At 40.4% G+C, this 25,987-nt stretch overlaps 2 protein-coding genes across 4 annotated transcripts; one reads left to right on the top strand and one right to left on the bottom strand.

Moving 5' to 3' along the window:
- Positions 1 to 1,902: 1,902 nt before the first annotated feature.
- Positions 1,903 to 10,673, bottom strand: tsen54 (TSEN54 tRNA splicing endonuclease subunit). The gene is made up of 12 exons (XM_085272179.1): positions 10,516 to 10,673; positions 8,714 to 8,872; positions 8,082 to 8,145; positions 7,900 to 7,983; positions 7,712 to 7,810; positions 7,584 to 7,636; positions 7,313 to 7,438; positions 6,434 to 6,869; positions 6,231 to 6,366; positions 6,090 to 6,150; positions 4,865 to 4,978; positions 1,903 to 4,134 (listed from the first exon to the last, which is right to left on the bottom strand). Exons 1-12 carry the CDS (start codon positions 10,569 to 10,571, stop codon positions 3,984 to 3,986), a joined length of 1,539 nt encoding a protein of 512 aa, XP_085128305.1. The 5' UTR covers positions 10,572 to 10,673; the 3' UTR covers positions 1,903 to 3,983.
- Positions 10,395 to 24,439, top strand: LOC146576719 (C-reactive protein-like). Of its 3 annotated transcripts, XM_085272180.1 has the most exons (6): positions 18,415 to 18,486; positions 18,570 to 18,619; positions 22,651 to 22,733; positions 22,822 to 22,903; positions 23,719 to 23,926; positions 24,023 to 24,439. In XM_085272180.1, exons 4-6 carry the CDS (start codon positions 22,852 to 22,854, stop codon positions 24,432 to 24,434), a joined length of 672 nt encoding a protein of 223 aa, XP_085128306.1. In that variant the 5' UTR covers positions 18,415 to 18,486; positions 18,570 to 18,619; positions 22,651 to 22,733; positions 22,822 to 22,851; the 3' UTR covers positions 24,435 to 24,439. The 3 variants fall into 3 exon arrangements, with proteins under 3 accessions (XP_085128307.1, XP_085128306.1, XP_085128308.1); XM_085272181.1 differs by lacking the exons at positions 18,415 to 18,486; positions 18,570 to 18,619 and adding an exon at positions 10,395 to 10,503; XM_085272182.1 differs by lacking the exons at positions 18,415 to 18,486; positions 18,570 to 18,619; positions 22,651 to 22,733 and having other exon boundaries at positions 22,812 to 22,903.
- The last annotated feature ends 1,548 nt before the right edge of the window (positions 24,440 to 25,987 follow it).

Raw genomic sequence — 25,987 nt, forward strand, 5'->3', positions numbered from 1 at the left:
CCACTTGACGTAACAGTGAATGATCCCACAAAGTATTTGGCCTCTAGTCAAATAGAAGCTTCACATGTGGCTATAAATCACTGTAATTAAAAATGCTGAAATGCGCACCAGAGGATTTTCAACGGTCGGGAAATTCAGGAGCCAATTCTGACCCTCCCATTTGAAAAGTCACAGCGGAAACTAAGACTCATCGGGCCAGGCAGCATATTTCCAACCTTCTGTTGTTCAGTTTTAAACAGCTGTAGTTCAGTTTCCTGTCTTTAGCTGACAGCAGCGGCACTTCTTCTATTGCTGTAGCTAATCTGCTTCAGGTTTCAACATAATGCGTATTCGAAGATGCTTTTCTGCAGACCTTAATTGTTACGAGTGGTTATTTGAGTTGCTGTTTCCTTGCTATCAGCTTGAAGCAGTCCATCCATTCCCCCCTCACTTGTGACATCAATAAGATACCTTTTCCCAGAGAACTGATGCTCACTGGACATTTTCTCTTGTTTGGAACATTCTCCTCCTGACTATATCCACATGGCTAAATGCACCGAGTGGCTGCCATGTGATAGGTTAAGTTAATGATTGTATTCACGAGCTGTTAAAGTTGTGTAGCAACTAACCAGTGAGCATGCAATAAATACATGTGCACAGAATAACTTTTCAAATCCCATTTTCAAAAAACTGAAGTTCTGTGTCAAAAGTATGAAAAAACTAATAAATAAAAATGTATAAAAAATCTTTTATATAATTTTTTACAGTTAGCTATATATATATATTCTAAGTGATGTAGATCAGTTCAGCTATATTAGAGCAATTCATCAACAATATCTTAATGCAGTTTAATAATTGTGTTTTATTTTTGTTTAAATGGGAACTGATGCAGTTACAAAACTTGGGATTAGCTCCATCAGTTCAGCACTTACTGTGATGACACCAGCTACTATGGTCTGAAAGCAAAACCGTTTCCAATTTTTTTCGAAACAGGATAAAACAGTTATGTGTTTGTTTTTATCCCATCCAAAGTTTCGCTGCTTCAGTCTATGTAAGTGCTAATGAGTAGGAACCCTGAGACAGAAAGTGTAATTTGCCCTGATCAGTTTCACTCTCAGGTCTAAAGATTTTAGGAAAAAAAAATCTCTTCCAGTAAAATAGTATTTGTGTAGCCGTCCTAACAGGTGAAACCTTTTAGAGATCATAGATGAGTCAGATCAGAAGTATGTTTAAAAAGCATCTTCTGAAACTGTACAGTAAAATTTAATGTTTCAGATCATCAAAGAAATGTGAATGTTATACAAGAATCATTTTTTCGCTTTTTTTTTTTGCCTGTCCTGTTTGGATCTTTTGCCATCAGAATTATTGTCTAAAGGCAAAGAAAGATGCCCAACGGATTTACTTTACCAAATGGACCCAGTGACGTAAGTTTCATTATCCGATTGTTAGCGTGAGGGTCTGTGCAAACTGATGTGATTCAGTGGTGGCTTCCTATTACACAGACTTGTGTCTGTAAAGGCAGACTGCATGGCTAGTTGCTTCAATTCATACACCTGAATTCAAATATTAACAGGTGTGACCCAATAGACCAGATAGTGTAGCTAGCAAGCTCCAGTAGTTCGCTAAGGAGCGTGCAAAATGATGTTACTTAGAGCTTAATAATTGACACTGCAGGTACAAATCAGTGCTCAAAGAGATATAAGGTTTATGTTGAACAGAAGCCTTCTCTTTCTGAAAAAGTCCAGCAAGTGTAGACATCTAGGTGAGGATCGACTTGCATATCTTGTATACAACTTTGATTTTTTTTTAAACACGATAATGTTAATTAGATAATTAGAAGAGTAATAAATTAATGTCAATCCAAAATTAACATTGGATTAAAGTGTAAAATGGAAACAAAAACAATGGTGTTCTTTGCATATCTCAAAGACCCATATTTTATTCCCAACAGAGCAAAGAAAACATGTACGATTTCATTAAAAAAAAAAGAAAAAAGAATCAGCTCATTTTGAATTTCATGGCAGCAACGTGTGGAAAAACTGAGATGTGGCATAAAAAGTAAACAGTATTAAAAAGAAACAGCTGGTTAACTGGCAGCAGGTCAGTAACATGATTGGGTTAAAAAAAAGAGCATCTTGGAGAGGCAGAGGTTCACCAATCTGCAAAAAAACGTTTCTACAAATTGTGGAACTTCAAAATGATGTTCCTCAATCTAAAACTGTTATCTAAGATTCTGACAGGAAATCTGTGTGTGCAAGGGACAAGGCTTGAATCAAGGCAGGGGCGACACTGAAGCAGACCCACCCAAGAGCCGTAATCCCTCCGTGGGTCTCGGGCAGGGCCGGGTATCGTCACTACAATCGATTCGATTCTGATTCACATGGTCCCAATTCGATCCACAATTTCAGTTCGATTCGGGGAAATTTTGACTCAGACAGAAATATTATAATTCTGATCCTTTATCAGGAAGGACACTCGTGAGACTTCATCTGAGGTGTGAGCATCACAGCAGATTCTTTTGTGTCAAAGTAACTGAGGATAAAACAGAAAAACATGAAGGAGATTTGCCTGGTCTGGGATTTTACAGCAGATGACCTTAAAAATATTCTGCAGTAGAACAAAAACGGGAAAAAACAAGAATCAACATCTGAACATTGCCTGATGCTGCTGAAGTGATGCAGAGCAAAGGTACAATGGTTTTATTAGAGACACAGCTGTTTTGCAATTTGGCATTATTTTAAAAAAGTTTACATTTCTTCGGTATCAAACAGCAGACATGAGGCTTTCTTGTTAGGAGGCATAAAATATAAGCAAGCCAATAATGCAGAAATTTAGATTTTTAGATGAGAAACTGTTCTTAGAGTACAGAGAGAGAGATCTGCAGGAAGTGTCATTTTATCGTGGTGGAAACAAAACAGCAAAAGTAAGAGAATTCATGACGATGTTTATCTGAAGCGAAATGTGAAGCTTGGATCTTCTTTTGCTGCTGGCTCAGTCAGTTTTGGTTGGAGATGAAACCTGCAGCAACAGAATCAGCGCAAAAAGGACGTAAACACAAAGCGCGGAGGCGCCGGCGCATCAGGGTCCGTGAGCTGTCGGCTTTCAGCTCCGATGCAGAGTACGTGGGTGAGAAAGCCGACGGCCCACTGATTCAAACGTGTCAGGTCCGCGCGTTGTGTTTACGTCTTTGTGCGGAACCCGTTTACCTGCTCTCATTTACCGTTTTAGCTGTTTGGTGGTTGTTGAAATAGTTTTGTGAGGTTTAACCTGAGTTTCTGGCAGAATACATTTATATTTAAAAATCGATTCAGGATTTTTAATGAATCAATGACGTTTTATTAAAGCTAAGATCGATTTTAATCGATTACTGAAACCCACCCCTAGTCTCAGATCTGCTACAGAGCCTGTTCCCAGTCGGACATGCCTAAAAACCTCACCTGGAAGCGCCCAGGAGATCCTAGTCATTAACTGAGTCCTTTTAATGCGCCGGAGTAGCAGCTTTACTCAGAGCCCTTTGCCCCAGCGCTACAGGAGAGTCCCAACATGCCTCTGGAGGAAGTTTATTTCCGTCACTGGTTTCTGCAAACTCATTCATTCTGTTAGCACCCACGGCTAACCGAACACTTAGCTCTAAGTGAAATTCTTTGTACCTGAAGCCAGTTTAACCAGCCAGGGATCAAACTTCCACCTTTGGTGCCCACCAGGGGCTCTCAAAAGAACCCCTGCCCCAGTGGGCAGGTACCAGATGGGATGCTGGTGTCCATAATGTGGACAAAGTTTCCTGATCCCTTGTTTTCATCATCGTAAAGGACTTCTGAGTCAAGATGATCAATAAAATTGTCTTTAGATGTAAACTGGAGCCAAATTATATGCAAACATTGTCAGAACACACTTGTTCTTGTTTGTTTGTTTACTAAAACCATCTTTCCACCATAAATCACAGAAAATGCAGCCAGTCCAGCAAACAGAGGTTTATTAAAAAGTCCCGGGTGGGTGGGCGGTTCTTAGGGGTAAACATCAGTCGGGAGCTGGAAGTCTTTGAAGGTGTAGAACGATATGTCTCCATAGTCCACCACAGCTATGACCACTGGGATATCTCCGCTCTGATAGGCCAGCAGCTTGATGGCTCGCAGGTCGGGCACGGGGTCATCGAAACTGGGACACAGCACAGAGGTAATCAATTCAAAGGTATCAGTTTATGAGATCACTGCAAAGCGAATAGCAATCAATCAATGACCGAGTGGCCCCAGCTATAGTTTACTAATATATATATATACACATATACATTTTGCATTGAACCATGGCTGAAAGACCAACAGCAGAATGATTTGCTGCTGCAGAAGCTTCGAATTTTGAGTGTTACTGCAGAAAAAGTTTGAACCATCACACATCTCCAAACAAAGACGCTCGCCAGAAAAAAAAAGCACAAAAGTAACAAAGCAGGAAAAAACAGCCTGAGGATGTGAAGAGTGAGAATTTCACTGTGGTGTGGAAGAGATTTAATAAACATCTGATTTATAAGTCGTCACAGATTAGGGCTTTCTGCACAATTAGTGGTTTTTTTGTATAATATATATATATAAATAAAATGTATATAAATATTTATAATTTTTTGTCTAAATGCCTAAAACCACAGTTAAGACTTTTAGACACTAAAATAACTCGATTGATGATCCAGCTTGAGAAATTCTGCTGCTTTATCACAGCTCTGAATAATTAAGCAGCTATTAGTGGTTAGAATCACACAAAGCAGGACGAGAGAAAGGCTCCGTTCATGTCCAGCCACCGGGACATTCATTTAATTTGAGTGAAGCGTCTATTGTTTTTCCTTTAAACAAACTAATCCTGAATAAATACGCCGTCGGGCGGCGATGTGATTGCTGACCTGCACACACACATGCGTGAGTACGGTTTCCCCGGGTTGCTCTTCTTGAAGTCGGCCACCGTGTTGGGCTGGTAAACATTGAAACAAATCCTCCAATCGTCCGCATCTTTTAACCTGAGAGGACAAAGCACAAGGTCATCCTGAACGATGCTGACTGCATCAGCACAACGCCCACGGCCTTTATGGTCTGTAAATTAAAGACGGCAAAATGTGACACCAGCGAGACGAGTGAGCGATGACTTTGTTTCTTTCATTTTCTAATCACAGTAAACACACAGAGGCTGCACTCGTCACAGCTTATAATCAAGCCCACATGAAGTCCCAGCTCCAGAAACAGAAAACCAGAAAGCAGACTTGCAGCAGTGGCATAAATTTAGGCGTTTTTCAGAAAAGTTGACCTTGAGGTCTTATCTGAGATTTTCAGTAGGATCTGATGCATCTCTGTAGGGCTGTGCGATATGACCAAAATCTCATATCCCGATATAAGACATCTATCGTCCGATAACGATATAAATCACAAAAATGTAACCTTTTCTGTAAATTCTGTGAATCTCGGGCAGCTCGACTTGCGTGAAGTGTTTCCAGCTGCGCGTCATGTTTTTCATCATTTTTAGACATAAGTTGTAACGGCGCCGTTTTCTTTGTGAGTATTTATTACACGGCGTGCTGCGGGGAAAAGCCTGTTCTAACGTTTGAGTCTAAGGTTTGAGTCTAAGGTTTGAGTCTAAGGTTTCTTTTTTAGCACCTGACGGCTCTTTTTGCTTCTCATCCGTAAATAATCTGCTCTTTCACGTGATTCAGTTTATTTTGAAAAGTCTCAACAGGATCTTGAGCTTTATTGTGAAAGGTTTATGTTGAAATAACGACAACGCATAAAAACAAGCGCTTGTCCGTCTGTAGTGTGGTTATATTAAACATAAGAGAAAGAGAGAACTTTAAGAAATTAATACAGCCACTACAGTGACATCAAAACCATGAAAAAATATTGCCGTAAACAGTTTATTTTGCGACACCACGAAACAAACGATAGCGTAAAATGCAACGATAGACGTTTTTATATCGTCATCCGATATATATCATTATATCGAGCAGCCCTACATCTCTGGCATTAATTCTAAGATCCCACGTTGCCTTTACTGAGGGGTACAAACGTCCGACTGTGCACTGGATGTGCAGAGTTAAAAATAACACTTCTGCTCATGTGAGTAAAACAAATCGTGGATACCTGGACGCTCCCTCCAGCAAATGAGTCGGTTTGATCACGCCGATTTTTTCCAGCAGTTCTCCTGGAAAAAAAACCTCAAATCACACAAAACAGTAAAAAACATTTTAAATTAAAATCTCCTTCACGGTCATGTGATCTCACCTGTGGCGATTGGCTGTGTCGGGTCATGTAACGGAGTAACTTCCCTGTTCCACAGGTGCGCTGGTCGACCTTCCCGCTTACCCTTCCGCCTCGCCATCAGCTCCTGATACTCCGCCCAGTTTCTGCACCGCCGTACCTTTAAGGAAGCCCGCATAAATTAAATTTGATCCTCAGCTCCTCCGATACCTTTAGTCTTTACAAACCTCTCTGTTTTTGTTGACGTCCCACCGCCGCCTGTATTTCTCCCTCTTCTGCTCATTGGCTGACATCTTCACCTGCCGCAGGTTTATTTTCTGCCTCCAGGGGGCAATGTCACAGAAGCCCACCTTCAAATCCCCGGGCAGCAGAGAAGGGTCAGGAGGGGCCAGGTCACTGGGGAAGTGCTCCCTGGAGGTGGAGCCCAGGTCAGGGAAAGAGATGGAGCTGAAGTCCCAGCACGAGGAGCCAGATTTGGAGCCGTGACCGGAATCTTTGTCCGAGTCCCCGAGAACATCCATCATCCACCAGCTCCTGCCTCCGCCCTCGTCTGCTGAACTCTGGGCCTCCGGAGGCTCTGGAAGTTTTTTATCTTCCTCGCCTTCACTGCATTTATCCTCCTCCATCTTCTCAGTGGAGCATTCCTCCTGAGCTTCAGCACGGCTACGCAGAAGAAAACTCTTATAAGACTTCTTACATTTTTGTTTTAACAGACTGAGGTGAAATGTTAAGCTTAGAAACAAAAAATTAACAGCGACTATAATAGGTCACCTAAATGCACCACGTTCATCACACTGAACTATAAGACAAACATTAGCAGCAACATTTATTTGAAGATTTTGGAGATCTCTCATTTGTGATATTTTGAAACCAAAGGTATTTAAATGTCAGCTCACACCAGCAGAGAGCAGCACAGACTCAGCTTTCATGTGCAGCTGCACGTGGAGGCATCCAGATTTCTTTTTGTAGCTACAGAAAAAACTAATATAGTATATAATAATAATATAATAATAAACAACTCCTCATTTTTATTGTACAAGGCAATAGCTAAATAATAGCTTTTGTAACTAAGATGTAGTTTCACAGATTGCAAAGCAGCTCTTTACCTGCACGTCGCAGTGGGGGTGGAGGAAGGGGCGGGGCTGAGGCTGCGTTTCCTCTTCAGCTGTCTCCCTGCTCGGTCACGTGACTGCGGCAGGTTGAGCTGCCTCGCGTAGGACGATGACTCAGAACTGCGAGCACACAAACATCCACCTACGGAGGCTGTTCCCGCGCATACTTAACTTTTCAAGGCCGATTTTAATAGATACACTAACACTGTCATCTCTGATGCTCAATTATCTTTATTATCTTAAATGTCTGAGGGGTAAATGTTACCTGGGATCAAACCTGAGCACCACATAGCCGAGCCTCTTCAAATGCCCAAACACCTTTGGGATGAAACAGAGTCGTTAGCTCATTTCACAGGTGGCATTTTCACAGGTGTGCTGGAGTAAAGGTTGCACCTGATATTGCTGAAGGCTCACGGTGTTTGCAGACAGAAACTTCTCGTACCCGTCCTGGATGGAGAGTGGCAGGTCCTGATGAAACACCTGCAGGTTTCCCTGTTCCCATAACAACACAGACACAGGACTAATTATGTGCTCCGAGGAGGAAAACCGCACCGAGCAACAGGTTTTATCTGCAGACTCACACACTCCATCAGGTACAGAGCCTCCTCGGGGAGCAGGCACTGCTTCCCGTTTGCAGAAAAGCCCATCGTCTGCCAGAACTTCCCCTGTGGAAAAATAAGAAAAGATCCAGCAAAGGAGCGACTGAGGACGAGCTAACGCAGCAGCTTTTTCTAGGTGGTGTTGTGACAGTGAAGCAACTCACAGCCGGAGATCGAAGCTCCACAATCTGCTTGCTGGGAATCCATTGGCCGTTCACGAGGTTTCCCCTGTGGATTAAAACAGATGGAAGCCATCTCACACAAACACACACACGTGTTTCTGTCCACCTGATGGATTTATAGCCAAGATTTGGGCTCATTTGTGAAAAACCTTTAAGATTTTAAACCCGAAAGACGTTAACGTTCACTCAGCACTGCAAAAGATTAAAAGTCAAATGTATTATTTTGCTGTTACCCAGTTTTTTTTCTTTAGGATTCGTGGTGCTTTGAAGGTTTTCTTGTCTGAAATCATGTTTCTATTTTTCATTTATTTTTCTGGACTTTTAAAAATCTGCTCCCACAAACACAAGAAAAGTTGTTTAATCCATCACTGTGCACATTTATCTACTTTTATTTTGTGCAGTAAAGCTGTAAATAGTGGCTGCTTTCAGCTCCTTTCAATCACAGAAAGGTAGTAACATCGATGGTCATCAATCTAAATGTTATTTTGTCTGAGCTAAGAATGGAGCTTGTGGATGTTGAAACTCAGGTGAATATTAGACACCCTTATATGTCTTATATGCACCACCAAAGCTGGGCCTGATGAGTAACCCCACGGGTAATGAGAGGTACTCACAGCCTCTCCACTCTCTCCTCTGAGAGGAGGCTCCAGTGTTCATTCAGGCTCTGCTCGAGTCGCTGCTTCTGCTCGTCGGAGTCATCGGGGAAGAAGTCCTTCTGTCCTCTGACGGGGATTTTGTGACTGCGGGAGCGGGCTGCGAACAGCTCCGACGGGCTGAAAGTTGTTAAAGAAAGACAACATCGTTCAGCTGTTTGATGCACACACGATCACAGTTACTGCCATTGAAACACTGAGAAGGAAAACCACTGCACTGCTTTTAGATTTCATAACACAGCCTGAAACAAAATGTGCTGGAGGTGTTTGAGGAGGGCTGGCTTTCAAGAGCAAGAATTTTTTCTGTGAAAAAAAGTGTCCTTCTCCATTATGTTGGAGGTTTTCTGCTAGAACACAGTAAACGTGTGAGTAACTGTCAGCTGACAGTCTTTTCTTGTCTCAGTTTGAAAAACAGCTTTAAATAAATGCTCTGCCGGGGAAGAGGAAGGCGGTGTACAGCAAGTGTTTCATATTTTCCTTTTAACAAAATGCAATAAAAAAAAAAATTCTTGATCAGCAGAAGAGGAAGAAACTCCTGAAAAATATTCAACACAAGGAGAATCAGACTCTAAACCTCCCACTCTGGAGTCCCTCTTTTATCTTCTTGCTTGTTGTTCAGAGCAATCACTGACTCAGATCTTAGTGTGAGGGTCATGTGAGGTCTGTCACTAAATCTGGATTTTATCACATGAAAAACATAGGCAAACTTTTCTCTCTCAGTAACTCAGAAGATGAGCCGCTGCAATGGTCCTTAAAAGGAGCAACCGGCAGAAGAAGAAGCTGAGGCTCGACTCTTGTAATGCTCCGTTGTCTGGTCTATGCAAAAATGTCTCACATCAACAACAACTGATACAAAACTGCAGTTTTAAAACACTCTGGCTGCAGTTTGTGCACTGACTTTAAAATCCTTTTAGCTGTTTTTAAGGCACTTCTTAGTCTCTGTACATCATATTCGTCTCACATGGTGGCAGGTAACGAATCACTAAAGCCAGGTTTCTCATTGTTTTAGTTTATTTGTGTTTCATATAACTAAAATGATTTTTCTAGCCCATATTCAGTTCATATCTGAGCTTTAGGCAACTGTAAAATCTTTCTAGCAAAGCTGCATCGGTGTGAAAGATTATCATGACAAGAAAGCAGCAGTCCCCAAGTTACTGGCATACTTTCCAGGCGTTGCATGTTGGTGTATAACGTTAGTATCACTTATGAAGTCCATCTGCGTGTAATTAAAGTGCCATCATGAGTCATAAAGTCGTGACTCAGTGCCATGGGACCTCGCCCAGACCTGTTTTAAAAGGACTCCACCCTGATGCTTTGTCTGTGTGCAAAAAAAACAAAAACAGCAGACTTCCAAAAAATATTTTACTGTTACTTAATTCCTAACTTTCCAAATGCTTTCTTTCTCCCACGGCTGTTTTTCACCAAAACACACAACAGAGGGTGTCAGAGAGTCGAATACAGAGTGTCACCATTTCAGAAAACGTGTCCAGATAATATTTCAGTAACAGTGTTTCTCTGGAAACAACTGTGCAGCTTCATCGGTGCGTTTTAATGAAACTATAGGCGTTTTCTCTTCAGCACGTATTCACGTTTAAGCTAACAGTTAGCTTTAAACTAACCCGTGCTACCATGTGCAGAAGAAGTCTGAGAGTTCCGTCCACAGTGATTCAATGACAAACAGCCGCTGAGGGAGAACACAAGACAAAGTACCGCTACCCTGCGAACAAGCCCGCTCACAGGTACCGTTAAAGGTAAAAACGCACCTTAAAATTTCACTGTAGAACTTCCCTTTACCGTCTGTGTTGTTTTGATCCGCCATGATGCCGGTGTTGTGCCAAAAAGTGATTGTCTGCCAGAAACTGATTGCCGTCCGCGGGAGCGCGCGCAGCTGCTTAAAGCTGCAGCGCCCGGATTACTTGCGTTGCCAGCTACTTCCGTGCAACTGATATAACGTGGGGGGAAAAACCCAAACACATTTATGCCTTTGTTATTAGGCAAAGGTATGCATTTATGGAGCTTTAACGTTTCTTGTAACCGAATTATGACGCTATCAGAAGGTTGCTTTCAGTGTGTAGCGCAGTCACGAATGACTACACGCATCACGATGGAATAATTAATGCCTACAGGTTTAGTATGTCTACTCTCGTTGTTCATATTTGTTATAAGACTGTCGAATAGTAGTTAAAACAATAAAGACCTATTGTGCCAGTATCACCATGACTCTTTCTTGTTTGTGCAGAATAACGACTGAGAACATGGCATTTTAGCGCTACCAAAAAGTGATTGTGGCCTATAACTTGTCACTGAAACAATATTTCTGCTTCAAACTTGTTGGATATATTCCAGAAGGGTTACATGTGATATATTGTATCCCAAAACCTCTCCAAGAACTGCTGAATAACTTGTACAGGAACAATAACACTGATAATATGCCATTTTCAGCCTGCCAAAAAGTGATTGTGGCCTATATCTTGTTAATGAAATACTATTTCTGCTTCAAACTTGCTGCATGTCATTCTGAAGGGTCCTATGTGACACATTATATCCCAAACAGTCCCTTAGAACTGCTGAATAACCATTAAGGGAACGATAAAACTGATAATATGCAATTTCCAACCTGCCAAAAAGTGATTGCCGCCTATATCTTGTCACTGAAACAATATTTCTGCTTCAAAATTGTTGGATATCCTCCAGAAGGGTTACATGTGATATATTATATCCCAAACAGTCTCCAAGAACTGCTGAATAACTTTTCAAATAACATTAATACGATAATATGTCATTTTTGACCTGCCAAAACGTGATTGTGGACTATAACTTGTCACTGAAACAATATTTCTGCTTCAAACTTGGCGGATGTCATTTAGAAGGGTCATATGTCAAATATTACATCTCAAACAGTCCCTCAGAACTTCTAAATTACCATTAAGGGAACAATAAAACTGACAATATGCCATTTCAGCCTGCCAAAAAGTGATTGTGGCCTATATCTTGTCACTGAAACAATGTTTCTGCTTCAAACTTGGTGGATGTCATTCAGAAGGGTCCTATGTGACATATTATATATCAAACACTCTCCAAGAACTGCTGAAAAACTTTTAAAATAACATTAATACCGATAATATGTCATTTTCAACCTGCCAAAAAAGTGATTGCCACCTATATCTTGTCACTGAAATACTATTTCTGCTTCAAACTTGCTGCATGTCATTCTGAAGGGTCCTATGTGACACATTATATCCCAAACAGTCCCTTAGAACTGCTGAATAACCATTAAGGGAACGATAAAACTGATAATATGCAATTTCCAACCTGCCAAAAAGTGATTGCCGCCTATATCTTGTCACTGAAACAATATTTCTGCTTCAAAATTGTTGGATATCCTCCAGAAGGGTTACATGTGATATATTATATCCCAAACACTCTCCAAGAGCTGCTGAATAACTTTTAAAAGAACATTAATACCGATAATATGTCATTTTCAACCTGTGCATAAAACGTCAAATTTCAAAAATATTGTAATTCAAAAATAATACAAAAAAAGGATAATGGCCAAATGGAAACAGGTGGGAGGAGATCTGCTTAAACACATTAGGAACACCAAGTAATAGGAAAGACAAAACAAAATGTCAGGTAATAAAAATGTCATTCAAATACAGCACTTATTAATTGAAATGAAAACCAAAAACAAATAACAATTACATCCAATTAAAGAAGAAACCACCAGTTAAAATAAACTAACAAATAGACCAGAAACAGGGTGTATAGCGGAAGCTCAACACCAGTAAACCATGGAACAACATATATATTAATTCTTTGCATACAGTAACTATGCTAACATGTTAGGAAACACAAAATAATTGAATCATCCTACAAAAAAATTGCAATCAAAGCTGAACTTGTGAACAACACAGAAACACACACAGCAACACGAACATAAATTAATGAATTAATAAACAAATAAACAACCAATAAATATTATAGGAGACAACGATACAAAACAAGAAACATTTCCAAAACATTGAAAAATTGACAGCGACCCTCTGACCAGCATGCTTCACAAACAAATGGGGTTTTTTTGGTCTTGCGGGGCTGAGATATAATATATCACATGTAACCCTTCTGGAATATATCCAACAAGTTTGAAGCAGAAATATTGTTTCAGTGACAAGTTATAGTCCACAATCACTTTTTGGCAGCTTGAATATTGCATATTATCAGTGTTATTGTTCTTTTACAAGTTATTCAGCAGTTCTAAGGGACTCTTTGAGATATAATATTTGACATATGACCCATCTGAATGACATGCAGCAAGTTTGAAGCAGAAATAGTATTTCAGTGACAAGATATAGGCGGCAATCACTTTTTGGCAGGCTGAAAATGGCATATTATCAATGTTAATGTTCCTTTAAAAGTTATTCAGCAGTTCTTGGAGAGTGTTTGGGATATAATATGTCACATGTAACCCTTCTGGATAATATCCAAAAATTTTGAAGCAGAAACATTGTTTCAGTGACAAGATATAGGTGGCAATCACTTTTTGGCAGGCTGAAAATGGCATATTATCAATGTTAATGTTCCTTTAAAAGTTATTCAGCATTTCTTAGAGACTGTTTGGGATATGATGTGCCACATATCATCCTTTTGGATGATACCCAACAGGTTTGAAGCAGAAATATTGTTTCAGTGACAAGATATAGGCCACAATCACTTTTTGGCAGGTTGAAAATTGCATATTGTCAGTTTTATTGTTCCCTTAATGGTAATTTAGCAGTTCTGAGGGACTGTTTGAGATGTAATATTTGACATATGACCCTTCTGAATGACATCCACCAAGTTTGAAGCAGAAATAGTATCTCAGTGACAAGTTATAGTCCACAATCACTTTTTTGGCAGGTCAAAAATGACATATTATCGTATTAATGTTATTTGAAAAGTTATTCAGCAGTTCTTGGAGACTGTTTGGGATATAATATATCACATGTAACCCTTCTGGAGGATATCCAACAATTTTGAAGCAGAAATATTGTTTCAGTGACAAGATATAGGCGGCAATCACTTTTTGGCAGGTTGGAAATTGCATATTATCAGTTTTATCGTTCCCTTAATGGTTATTCAGCAGTTCTAAGGGACTGTTTGGGATATAATGTGTCACATAGGACCCTTCAGAATGACATGCAGCAAGTTTGAAGCAGAAATAGTATTTCATTAACAAGATATAGGCCACAATCACTTTTTGGCAGCTTGAAAATGGCATATTATCAGTGTTATTGTTCCTGTACAAGTTATTCAGCAGTTCTTGGAGAGGTTTTGGGATACAATATATCACATGTAACCCTTCTGGAATATATCCAACAAGTTTGAAGCAGAAATATTGTTTCAGTGACAAGTTATAGGCCACAATCACTTTTTGGTAGCGCTAAAATGCCATGTTCTCAGTCGTTATTCTGCACAAACAAGAAAGAGTCATGGTGATACTGGCACAATAGGTCTTTATTGTTTTAACTACTATTCGACAGTCTTATAACAAATATGAACAACGAGAGTAGACATACTAAACCTGTAGGCATTAATTATTCCATCGTGATGCGTGTAGTCATTCGTGACTGCGCTACACACTGAAAGCAACCTTCTGATAGCGTCATAATTCGGTTACAAGAAACGTTAAAGCTCCATAAATGCATACCTTTGCCTAATAACAAAGGCATAAATGTGTTTGGGTTTTTCCCCCCACGTTATATCAGTTGCACGGAAGTAGCTGGCAACGCAAGTAATCCGGGCGCTGCAGCTTTAAGCAGCTGCGCGCGCTCCCGCGGACGGCAATCAGTTTCTGGCAGACAATCACTTTTTGGCACAACACCTGGTCTGCCTGCTACTGCGGCTCTCCTCTGGGTCCTGGTGACCGTCAAATTCATCACTTATAATCGTGGCCATCAGAGGGCGCCAAAGGGCACAGTTTAAAATCAGGGAAGGGTTTTTCCAGAATATTTGATTTGTTCCAGCCAAAACAAACCAAAGGGTCCCACAAGAAGGCAGAAAACTGGATCAGGCAAAAATACAGGGTAGAAAATTAGTGCAGAAAATGTTGGTCATGATTTTCAGGTTAATTCTACTAACAGCATTTAATGATTATCCCCAAAATTGATTCTGTTCATCTGGATGTAGCGTTTTTAGTAAATGACTGTTTTGCAAGTTGAAAGCTTCTTTCTTTTCATGATAAAGGAAGGAGACATAAAATCTTAAGTTTATTTAAAGGGTTAAATGTCTATTTTATAGCCTTCACTGAAATTTCGATGTCATTGTAAATATGAGTCTCAACAATGGTGCATTATTAAAAAGAAAAAATAAGCTGGTCAGCTCAGCAACTCCAAATAACGCTGCAACGCTGGAATGCTGCAAATCTTTGGACTGATCCAATACCAAGTAAATACAGGGCTGGTGTTCTGACAAACCATCCTACTTTGGCAAAACGTCACATTTCTGCTGTCACAGAGTAATTCCAGCACATATTTAAGTAGGTATGACGGTTTGCCACTAAACTGTGCCCTTCAGAGTATGCTTGTAGCTCATATTCATAAAGCCAGGATGGTTTGCTACTTAATATTACCCGTCAGAGTATGTTTCTAGCTCTTATTAACCAAGGTAGGATGATTTTGCCACTGAATTTTAGTTGTTAAAGTATGCTTCTAAGCAGTGTTGTTCAAGTTACTTGAAAAAAGTAATCAGTAACTAATTACTGGTCATATTCACAAAGGTAGAATTGTTTGGCACTGAATTTTACCAGAGTATTTTTGTAGTTAGGGTTAGATTGAAAATGTGACGTCATTTCCAGCGCAAAACCGCAAAGGATTGTAGGTACGAGTGGCAAGTGGTACGAATTGAATTCATTGTGCTATGCTGCTTTGTTCACTGTGGCTTTGCGGGCTAATAATTGTTGTGTTTTGTAGGAAAACCAGCCTACAAAATGCTGGAATGCGATCCAGACTGTGCACCCTCTACCAACCTGGGTCATACCGAGTTTAAAGCTGCTACCACAGCGAGATTTAATCGGTTAAGAGAGAGAGCGATATTAAAACAGCCACGAAAAGTCACGCATCTGCCACCAAGGAGTTGTTTAACTGCCTCAGTGACCTTGCCCCCAGAAATTAGCGGGTCACCCCCCCCTCATCCCCAGACTCTGCTTCCTCCTCGGAAGACGTGTCAGTGGGATTAAGGAGGTCCTCAAAGTATTCCTTCGAGGAATACTTACAGCCTGATAGGATTCCTTCTTCAGCCTGGTGGCTCCCTTCACCTCTGGTGTCCACCAGCCCGCCGCCTCTCACCAGGGGCAACTCCAGACTGAGACAGAGTCCAGCCCCTCTCCAGAAGACTGGTTCCAGAGCCCAAGCTATGTGTAGAGGTGAGCCCGACTATATCGAGCCGGTACCTCTCAACCTCACTCAGGCTCCTTCCCCACCAGAGAGGTGACATTCCATATCCAATTGCCAGTCCTGGTAGCCGGGGATCAGTCTGTCAGGGTCTCTTCTCCTGGCTGCCGACCGGCACGCAATGCACCCGACCCCTACACCCCTACGGCGCCACCTGCGGGTGGTGGGCCTGAGGGAGGATGGGCCCATGTCCCCTTTTCGGGCTGTGCCCGGCCGAGCCCCATGGACTAAAGCCCAGCCACCAGACGCTTGTCCTCGGGCACCCTCCCCGGGCCTGGCTCCAGGGCGGGGCCCCAGTAACCCTATCCAGGGCAGGGTAAACTGTTCCCTCAATGTTTTCCTCATAAGGGTCTTCTGAATTGCTCTTTGTCTGGTCCCTCACCCAGGACCAATTTGCCACGGGAGACCCTACCAGGGGGCAAAAAACCCCCAGACAACATAGCCCCTGGGATCCCTGGGACACACAAACCCCTCCACCACGATAAGGTAGCGATTCACAGACAGGCTTGTGTGCATTAATCTTATTATAATTTAGTTTTGTCTTCCTGGAATTTTACATTTTTAATATTTTATTAGTTTGATATTGGTGTTATCATGTGTGTTTCTGTGTGTGTGTTGCCCTCCAACTTTTGCTTCTGTATGTGACAAATTCTTTAACATCTAACCTTGATATATGTTTATGCAACAGATGTTTGCCTTCTACAAATCTGTCTGTTACTGGATGTTGCTGGAAACATTGGCATTCATCCCTATTTTGGTTTGTTTGCCCTTTTGAACTCTGATATGACCCAGTCCTGCCAGTAAATCATGCAGCCCACTTCAAGCTACCGATCAAAGTCCTTGTACAGGGCATCAGGAAGCAAGTCTTGCAAGTTGATGCCATTTGGAAAATGAAACACTAGAGAGCTTTAACCTTGAAATGACCGGTGAAATCCTAACAAACTATTCAAAATATTTGGAAAATATTCTTCTATCCTTTGGAAAATTCTTCAGTGGATTTCTGCTCAGAAGTGTCTCCAAAGAAAAGAAGCCAATACATTTGTGCTTAATGTGTTTTTCTTTGTAAAGGTCATCAGGGGGCGAGTGTTAGCGAGCCCAGCAGGACTGAAGACTAAAAACTAGATAATTACTTTACTGCTCACTTTATATATGATCTCAGTAAACGTTGACCTTTTGAATTCATGGGCTTAATATCTAATTTGGGATCTTACTTGATACGACATAATGTTAATTGTGTAAGTCACAGTCTCATTAAGAGGAAAACAGGCAGACAAATTTAGATAATAAAACAATACATTTGTGTTAAAAATGACAGTAGCTCATTGTGTTACATAAGTCAATGACTTATGTAACACAATAATATTTTTGGGATTTTGCCTTTATTGGATAGAGACAGTGAAGATGGAAAGAGGTGAAGACATCTGCTTTCTGCAGTAGATTGCCTGCTCACTGACCAAGCCATATGTGTGCCCAGGTAGCGTTAATTCAAATGAACTTCACTGACCACTGGGCTGCAAGACCAGACTGACCAACCTGTGCACCACCTGAATTGATTAGATGAAGGCCTAAGACTGGATGCCCCACAAGTGGATCCCGGAATACCTAGAATTGTACAAGATCAACAGGACACTTGGAGCCTTCATCAGGAACTCAGTGGGGACATGGTGAACAACACTAGAGGCCAACTTCAAGCCTATAGCACATGTCACCATCAAGTGCGAGATCTACCGAGGAATAGCTCTGTCCCCACTGCTGTTCTGCATAGGCATGAACCTCCTCAGGGACATCATTGACAAGACTGGCTACAGATACCAACTACAGAATGGAGCAATCATCAGCCACATGGATGACATCAAGCTGTATGCCAAGAGTGAATGAGACATCGATTGAGGGAATTGAACTATATTCAAACTTATATATACTATAAGTACATAAGTGTCACGGTCTGGGTGAGTGCCAGTGTTTTTCCTCCGAGCCGGCAGTTTTATTCTCTTACATTTGTTGTGGAAATAATAAACATTGTCACTTAAACGTTCTCTGTGCTGCTCTGCGTCCTGCATTTGAGTCCTATTCCTTTCGAGTCGGCCTCGGCCGTGACAATAACATTTAACATTTCTTTCTCTCTCCCTCTTGGTATGTGTGCTTATTGCTGTGTGTGTGTCTACTTACCCTGCTTTACCTTACAGGGTGAGAACACTGGTGGGATCTCTGCCCTCTCCCTGACACACCTGAAGCAAAACATCTTACAAACAGCTGACTATGCTGGGATCTGACATTCGGTCTTTACTTGAGCTCTGCCTCACTGTGGTAGCGATCTCCTTGTTGATCTGCACGTCATGGTCCTTGTTGTCATCACATAGATTTCTAATGTGTCTTGTCCTCTGTTTAAGACATCCCAGTGGTTCCCATCAGTTTTGGAAATGCTCCTTTGTTGGATTTGGTAAATAAGAGGCTTTTGAACTAAGAACTGCTGAAAGACTGTAAATAGCACAACCATCACCTGCATTATAAATAAATCTCTAAACTTGCACTACTGAGTTTAGTGTTTGAGTTTGACCAGACAGATCATGACAATCAGCTTTCTCCTATGAAGTATTAAAGGCTAGAAAATGCTTCCAAAGAATGTAAAAATTTGAACAGATCATCATAACTTCTCTCACCATCTGAAAAAAATGATTTTAACTACTCAGTCTTGTGTGCATTAATCTTATTATAATTTTGGTTTGCCTTCTATGGAATTTTACATTTTTAATATTTTAATAGTTTGATATTTGTGTTATCATGTGTGTTTCTGTGTGTGTGTTGACCTCAAACTTTTGCTGCTGTATGTGACAAATTCTTTAACATCTAACCTTGATATATGTTTATGCAACAGATGTTTGCTTTCTACAAATCTGTCTGTTACTGGATGTTGCTGGAAACATTGGCATTCATCCCTATTTTGGTTTGTTTGCCCTTTTGAACTCTGATATGACCCAGTCCTGCCAGTAAATCATGCAGCCCACTTCAAGGTACCGATCAAAGTTCTTGTACAGGGCATCAGGAAGCAAGTCTTGCAAGTTGATGCCATTTGGAAAATGAAACACTAGAGAGCTTTAACCTTGAAATGATCAGCGTAATAATAATAATAATAATAATAATAATAATAATAAGAAGAAGAATAATGGATTGGATTTATATCCGATTGTTCAGTCTGACGTCACTAGCCGTGTCTGGGCCTAAACTCCGCTGCAGGTCCATATATCAAACGATCACTGTGGCATTACTGAGAGTTGAAAAACTGTCTAAAGTCTTTCATCTTTAATAAAATGATCAGCGTTCTGCTCTACCAGGTGTAACAATTGAGTTTAACATCCAGGCATCCATGAAAACGGAATTTATGACATTTAACGGAGTTAGAAGTTAGCAGGGAGTTAGCTCGTTAGCTTCTATCTAAATACAATATAGCATGTCCTGACTGCGGGGTTTTGGAAACAAATTCAAACGTACAGCTCTGTTATCACTTCCAACATAAATGAAGACAGAAAACTAAACAGCAGTGACATTTGTAGGGTTACTGAAGTTGGGCTAGCTGGTATATAATGATGTGCTACGTGACCGCTAGCGACACAGCCATGTTAGCATAATATAAACAAGCTAACTTTTTTTCCACTCGATAAAAGTTAACGTAAGTGTTCTCGGTGGTCAGGAACAAATGTAATCGCATGGCAGGATGCTGTAAAAGGACCAAACTTCAGTCAGGAGAACAACTGAGATAATCCATCCACAATATGAGGTTAGTCATTCATATACTGCTGCATGGGCTGGGCTGTAGTTACATCCTAAGGTTTTAAAAACTGAGCTTAAATAAATGATTAGCAGTAATAAAAGCCGAGGGAGGTCAACAGTGATCACTGACTGTTTTAGGAGCTTTTTGAGATTAAATAGAAGAAAATACATAACATTAAACATGTTAACAACACAAAAGCCATATTAAACGCAGACTACTTTAGGCCCGGAAGTAAGATTCGTCACATCATCACTTAACAATCGGATAGCGCTTTTCAAGGCACCCTAAGCGCTTTACAATGCCACTATTCATTCACTCTCACAGTAGGCGGTAGGGTAAAATGTCTTGTCCAAGGACACAATGACCAGGTAATCCTAACAAACTATTCAAATATTTGGAAAAGCAACCTCAAAATAAAATTTAAAACACTTGATTTGTGCAATTATATTTTTCCATTATGTATTAGTACACTTTAACAACATTATATATTAATTAACTCTGACTCCTTCATGTTTGCCATGACAACAAGGCTAAAACTGCAGTGTGCGTCAGCTATGAACATTGGCTCATATTTCCCACCTCAACTGTTCTTCAGTGGATTTCTGCTCAGAAGTGTCTCCAAAGAAAAGAAGCCAATACATTTGTGCTTAATGCGTTTTTGGAAAGAAAAGCGTCCGGACTTCTTCCATGCAAGTGAAGAGAGAGACTACATCAAAGGACACCATGGTTTCATCTGGTTCCAGGGTAAGTTTCTGGACCTTGTCGGTGAAGTCGGTGGAGTTCTTGATGTGGTGTGGGGTGTTCCCCACGAGTGGTGCTAGGATGGTTGCAAAGTGTTTCGAAATGTTGTAAGTGGCTGAGTTTATGCTACTGACAATGGGTCTGAGTGGGACCCTTTCACAATGAGCTCACCCGAAACCCTGGCTGATTGTGACCCATACCCGTTTTCACACCTTGGCTCATGTGATTAGGTAGAGGATCATCAGGGGGCCTTTGTCCCTCTTTGGGGGGAAATTCCCACTGGATTTAAATCTGGGACTCTCCACCATTTGACCTTAGAACTGAAGAAGCTTCTCGGATGAGAGGTGAAACGTCTTCAAGCAACTTAAAGAAGTCCAGACGCTTTTCTTTCTAAGCTCCTTAGACTACGATGACCTGGATGACTGAGAACCTTCACAGACTTAATGTGTTTTTCTTTCTAAAGGTCAGCAGGGGGCAAGTGTTGGTGAGCCCAGCAGGACTGAAGACTAGAAATTAGATAATTACTTTACTGCTCACTTTATATGTGATATCAGGAAAAGTTGACCTTGTCATATGACTGTGATTGCCCCGCCCCTCCTTGAGCCTGGTTCTGCTGGAGGTTTCTTCCTGTTAAAAGGGAGTTTTTCCTTCCCACTGTCTCCAAAGTGCTTGCTCATAGGGGGTCATATGATTGTTGGGTTTTATCTGTATCTATTATTGTAGGATCTACTGTACAATATAAAGCGCCTTGAGGCGACTTGTTGTGATTTGGGGCTGTATAAATAAAATCGAATTGAACCTTATAAGAATATACCACCTTACGTGGTTCATGTCTCCATCGTTCATATCTATAGGTAGGACGTTCTGATGGCCAAATCACACTTTTCAAAATGGGCTTCGTAACCCTTTTTTCGCACACAAGATCACTGTAGGATCAAATAATAGGCGTGTGTAGCGCCCCCTACTTAGTACTCCACTAATGCAGGGTACGCCCTGAGTTCTAATTACCTTAAACTTACCCAGTTGCCCTCAGTGCAAGCTCCCCCGAGTTACACACGTATAACACCTTTATCTTACTCTGAACTGTATATAAGAAACGGTACAACACACAAGATCTTTCGTTTGAACTAAGCAGGTTCTTTTCTCAGGCTCTTTCTTTCTAGTCCCTGTCAGTTTTTACAGAATTTTGGATTAACTGAAGATTTTTCAAGGAACACTATACTGACAAGTACAGTCCACTGTGTCCACCGATGTGTGTTTGGAACAGTCAGTTTCAACTGTTTAGCTGTTGATTTGAGATAAATTTAAATAATTTGGAGGTAATACTCCTCTTCATTATGCCGTCCACTTTCTGGAATGTACCTAAAGGACCACTCTCACCCCAGCAATCAACTGTTTGAACTATTACCGTCAGGCCGGCGGTACAGGTCACATAAAACCAGGACAAACAGATTCAGGGATAGCTTCTTTCCCAGAGCTATCACCGTAGTAAATAAGCACAAAAACAATTGAACCTATTCCATACCGTCACTGTCATTATATTATGCTGCTATCCTGTATATATTGTACATACTATTGTTTGAGTACTTACGATTGTGGGTTTTTTTTGTTTTTTTTATATATTTTTTATTTTTATTTTACATTTATATTTATTATTGAAACTTGCACCAAGGGAGCGGCACTCCAATTTCATTGTACTCTGTACAATGACAATAAAGGCTATTCTATTCTATTTTATTCTATTCTATTCTATTCTATTCTATACAACAAAGGAGCTTTCTTAAACAACCTCTTAAAATCTCCAAATAAAACTCAAAAGATCCTCATTAGCATAAATGTTTTTATTTATACTGACTCAAAAAGGCTGGATTTGTGTTAAGTTTCTTTTCCCTAAGTCAACAGTTTATTTTGTCTGCCCTCTGAACCCTAATTACTCACTGTTTATCTTATTTCCTCACCAGGATTCTGAGGTGGGGGCGTTTGAAGATCTTGGTTATAAAACCACCCAGCTGACTGTCAGTAGAGAGGCATTCTCAGCAGCACAGTACGTATACAGCTTCATTTTTGTCTGCAAGTTCATATAACATTTTAATAATCATTGCTGTGTATAAATTAAGATTGTATCAAAACAGGTCTGATTTTCTGCAGATCTGGGAGATAAAATGAGTCCAGCGGTCATCCTTTTTCTCATCGTCGTCTCCACGACATTGGCCGGTAACTGTAACCTCTCCATGTTGCTTGTTTGTGTATACTTGTGCATTTTTTTCATTATTTTATTATTTAAATATTATATTTTATACTTTTCATTGTTTTTTCATAAAATGCATTTATTTGTAATTTAAGCTTTCAGTAAAGGAAAACATGGCATTTTAATAACCTTCATTTTTAAGAAATTGAATTTGTGTGACATCATTTAAAATCCATAAATTACTAAATCACAACAATACAACATAATTTTATGCATAAAAACTCAATTTTATGCCAAAGTTGTTTAGGTTTTTATTTTATTTTGAAGTTTAATGTTTTTTCTTCATTGGGAAGACCTCAAAATGAACATGGATAATATTCTGGGTTATGCACTCCCAAACATCGGCCAAGTGATGTACCTTGGAAACATAAAGGAACTGGTACAAAAAGAGGACTTATATCTAGTAAAAATAATTCTAGCCACAACAAAAAAAAAGCAATCACAAAGAAGTGGTGACACACAGACCCTCCGGCTCAACAAGACTGGATTAGGATTGTAGAAGGTATCTCAGAGATGGAAGAAATTACATTCAACATTAGACTGATGGGGTGTAAGCATGATAGACAATGGAGGAAGTGGAAAGCATTCTTAAGTGGCACCAAAAACGCAACATAAAAAGAAATTTGCATGTGATAGAAGGTGGGAAAAGAAAGGTAAACTCCAGACTGTTTGTTTGTAATTTTCTTTACTGTATCGTTTTCAGTAAAAACTAAAACTAATAAAAATTAAAGTTGGAAAAAATTTTTTTATTTTCTTTATTGTTAATTTTGCTGCCTCTCAGGGAGTGTTACCATCAAGACCTTGGTTTTCTCCAATGAGACAAGCACCAATTATGTTGAGATGATCCCTCAAACGCCGATGAACCTGACTGCGTTCACTCTGTGCATGCGGGTGGCCACAGAGCTCAGCGGTAGACGAGAGGTCATCCTCTTTGCATACCGGACCAGAAACTATGACGAGCTGAATGTGTGGCGTGAACTGGATGGAAGGTAGGACATCTTCTGCGGGGGACAGGTGTTTTTTTTATTAAGCTGTCTGTGTGCAGACTCATAATGACTAAACATGCATGTTGTTTATGTGTGCAGACTGTCCTTTTATCTAGCTGGAGATGGTGTTTTATTTAAAGTCCCTGAGCTCGGAGCCCTGCAGACCCACCTGTGTATCACCTGGGATTCCGCTTCAGGTTTAGCTGCCCTCTTCCTGGATGGCAAGAGGAGCTTATCTAAAATCTACAGGAAGGGTCACACTGTCAGGGCAGGAGGCAGGGTTATCCTGGGACAAGATCCGGATTCTTTCCTGGGTGATTTTGAAAACAACCAGAGTTTTGTTGGTGAGATCTTTGATGTGAATATGTGGGACACTGTTCTGGCAGATAGCATGATCCAAGGCATGTTTGCAGGGGAGAGAGAACCAAGAGGAGATGTTTTTGACTGGGAAAGAACAGAGCTGAGAATTAACGGGGACGTAGAGGTCGCCACTCGTGAGCTGTATCTATAATGGAATAACCCCATTCTGCTGTATGAAATAAAGATACTTCATTGATCAAAATGTGCATCAGTATCACTGACATGACTTCAGATTACTGCTTTTTGAGGCCAAATAAAAATATCTGCTGAAATTGTCTGTGGTGAATTAATATATTACTCAACTCTGATTAGGGATGGGTATCGAAAACCGGTTCTTGTTGAAAACCGGTTCCCACTGTTTCAATTCCTTGGAATCATTTGCCATTTTTGCAAACGATTCCCTTATCGATTTCAGTCGCCCCAAATGACGTCACCACGTTGCGGAGCGTCATTTACCTGGCAGGAAACACGGCGTGTAAGCGGCTCAAACGCTCAAAAGTTTGGTTATACTTTACGAGAACGGAATTACAAAAGGGCAACTTGCAATACTTGCAAAGTAGATATTTCATTTAAGGGAGGAAACACTACGAATATCCAAAAGCATTTGCTCACAAAACACGTGATAACTATAAATGAATGTCGTGTTTTTAATTCCGCTCTGGACTCGTGAATCTCAACCCAGCAGCAGCGGTAACGTTTGCACGTCCTCTCCCGTTAATGCGGCAGGTAAATAATCAACTAACAGTGCATATTATGTTAGCGCAATCTGCCTTATTACAAAACCTGACATTACTGTGCATTTAGGTGACCATGATGAGAGAGACAGAGTCTGGCTCAGATGCTGGCAGTTCTCGCTGCAGTCTACCGGTAGCGTCTCCTTTCAGGCCAGGATAGACGAATGTCACCGAGCAGTGACTCAGTTTGTGGTCAAAGGCTTACCCGATTTTTGGTAAGTGAATGTGTTTAATTGTAGGCAGGGACATTACTGGATATTCTTGTGTAATTGCTACTGAATAATTTATGTTATACTTTGTTATTGCTACAGAAGAATATTTATTTTATTATTTTACATTTACAATTTTTTTTTCCTGGGGACCCCGTGACACCACATTGAAGAGCCGTAGGCTGGATCTCTCAAGATCTCACTGCTGGGTTTGTAAGGCCATGTTACTCCTAAATTTCTATCTTGTTCAAAGAGAAGATATAAAAAAAAGTTCTAAGCTAATCGACCTTAGTGTTCTCCTTTTTTAAAAAGAATCGATAAGAGAATCGATAAAGAATCGAATCGTTAAACAGAATCGAACATGGAATCGGAATCGTGAAAATCTTTTTTTTTTTTCTTATGATGTAATAAATTGTCAAGCACTGTTTTTCAGTGCTGTAAAAAAGTGTTTGCTCCCTTCGTAATTTCATATATTTTGGGGGGTATACAAACCTGCATGGTCCTGTGTGAAAAAGTGATTCTCCACAATGCAGGAACTCCAGCAACACTTAAGGGAAGAGGAACAACTTTATTGACTGACTAACACGTTTTGGCTTGTGGCCTTCATCAGGGTCATAGTAAAATATTGTAGAAGTTTGCTTAACTAAAAGACAGGAAACAGAAAAAAATTCAAAATAACCAATCACATCTTCATAGATAAACATGTAACAGACTGATATTGGTTAATTGGCTAAGTCACACCCAAGTAAAGACTGGATTAG

Source organism: Mchenga conophoros, linkage group LG4, assembly GCF_057382185.1.
Source record: "Mchenga conophoros isolate Kocher_MC1m ecotype Shallow Benthic linkage group LG4, M_conophoros_male_GT1.1, whole genome shotgun sequence".
Taxonomy (NCBI): domain Eukaryota; kingdom Metazoa; phylum Chordata; class Actinopteri; order Cichliformes; family Cichlidae; genus Mchenga; species Mchenga conophoros.

Excerpts from the sequence above, each read along its gene's own strand:
- tsen54 (XM_085272179.1), bottom strand. The coding sequence starts at position 10,571 with ATGGCGGATCAAAACAACACAGACGGTAAAGGGAAGTTCTACAGTGAA. Across the intron at positions 8,146-8,713 it reads GAGGAGAGAGTGGAGAGGCT|GGGAAACCTCGTGAACGGCC; the intron begins GTGAGTACCTCT and ends TTTAATCCACAG. Across the intron at positions 7,811-7,899 it reads CTCTGTACCTGATGGAGTGT|GGAAACCTGCAGGTGTTTCA; the intron begins GTGAGTCTGCAG and ends TTATGGGAACAG.
- LOC146576719 (XM_085272181.1), top strand. The coding sequence starts at position 22,852 with ATGAGTCCAGCGGTCATCCTTTTTCTCATCGTCGTCTCCACGACATTG. Across the intron at positions 22,904-23,718 it reads CGTCTCCACGACATTGGCCG|GGAGTGTTACCATCAAGACC; the intron begins GTAACTGTAACC and ends GCTGCCTCTCAG. Across the intron at positions 23,927-24,022 it reads TGGCGTGAACTGGATGGAAG|ACTGTCCTTTTATCTAGCTG; the intron begins GTAGGACATCTT and ends TTATGTGTGCAG.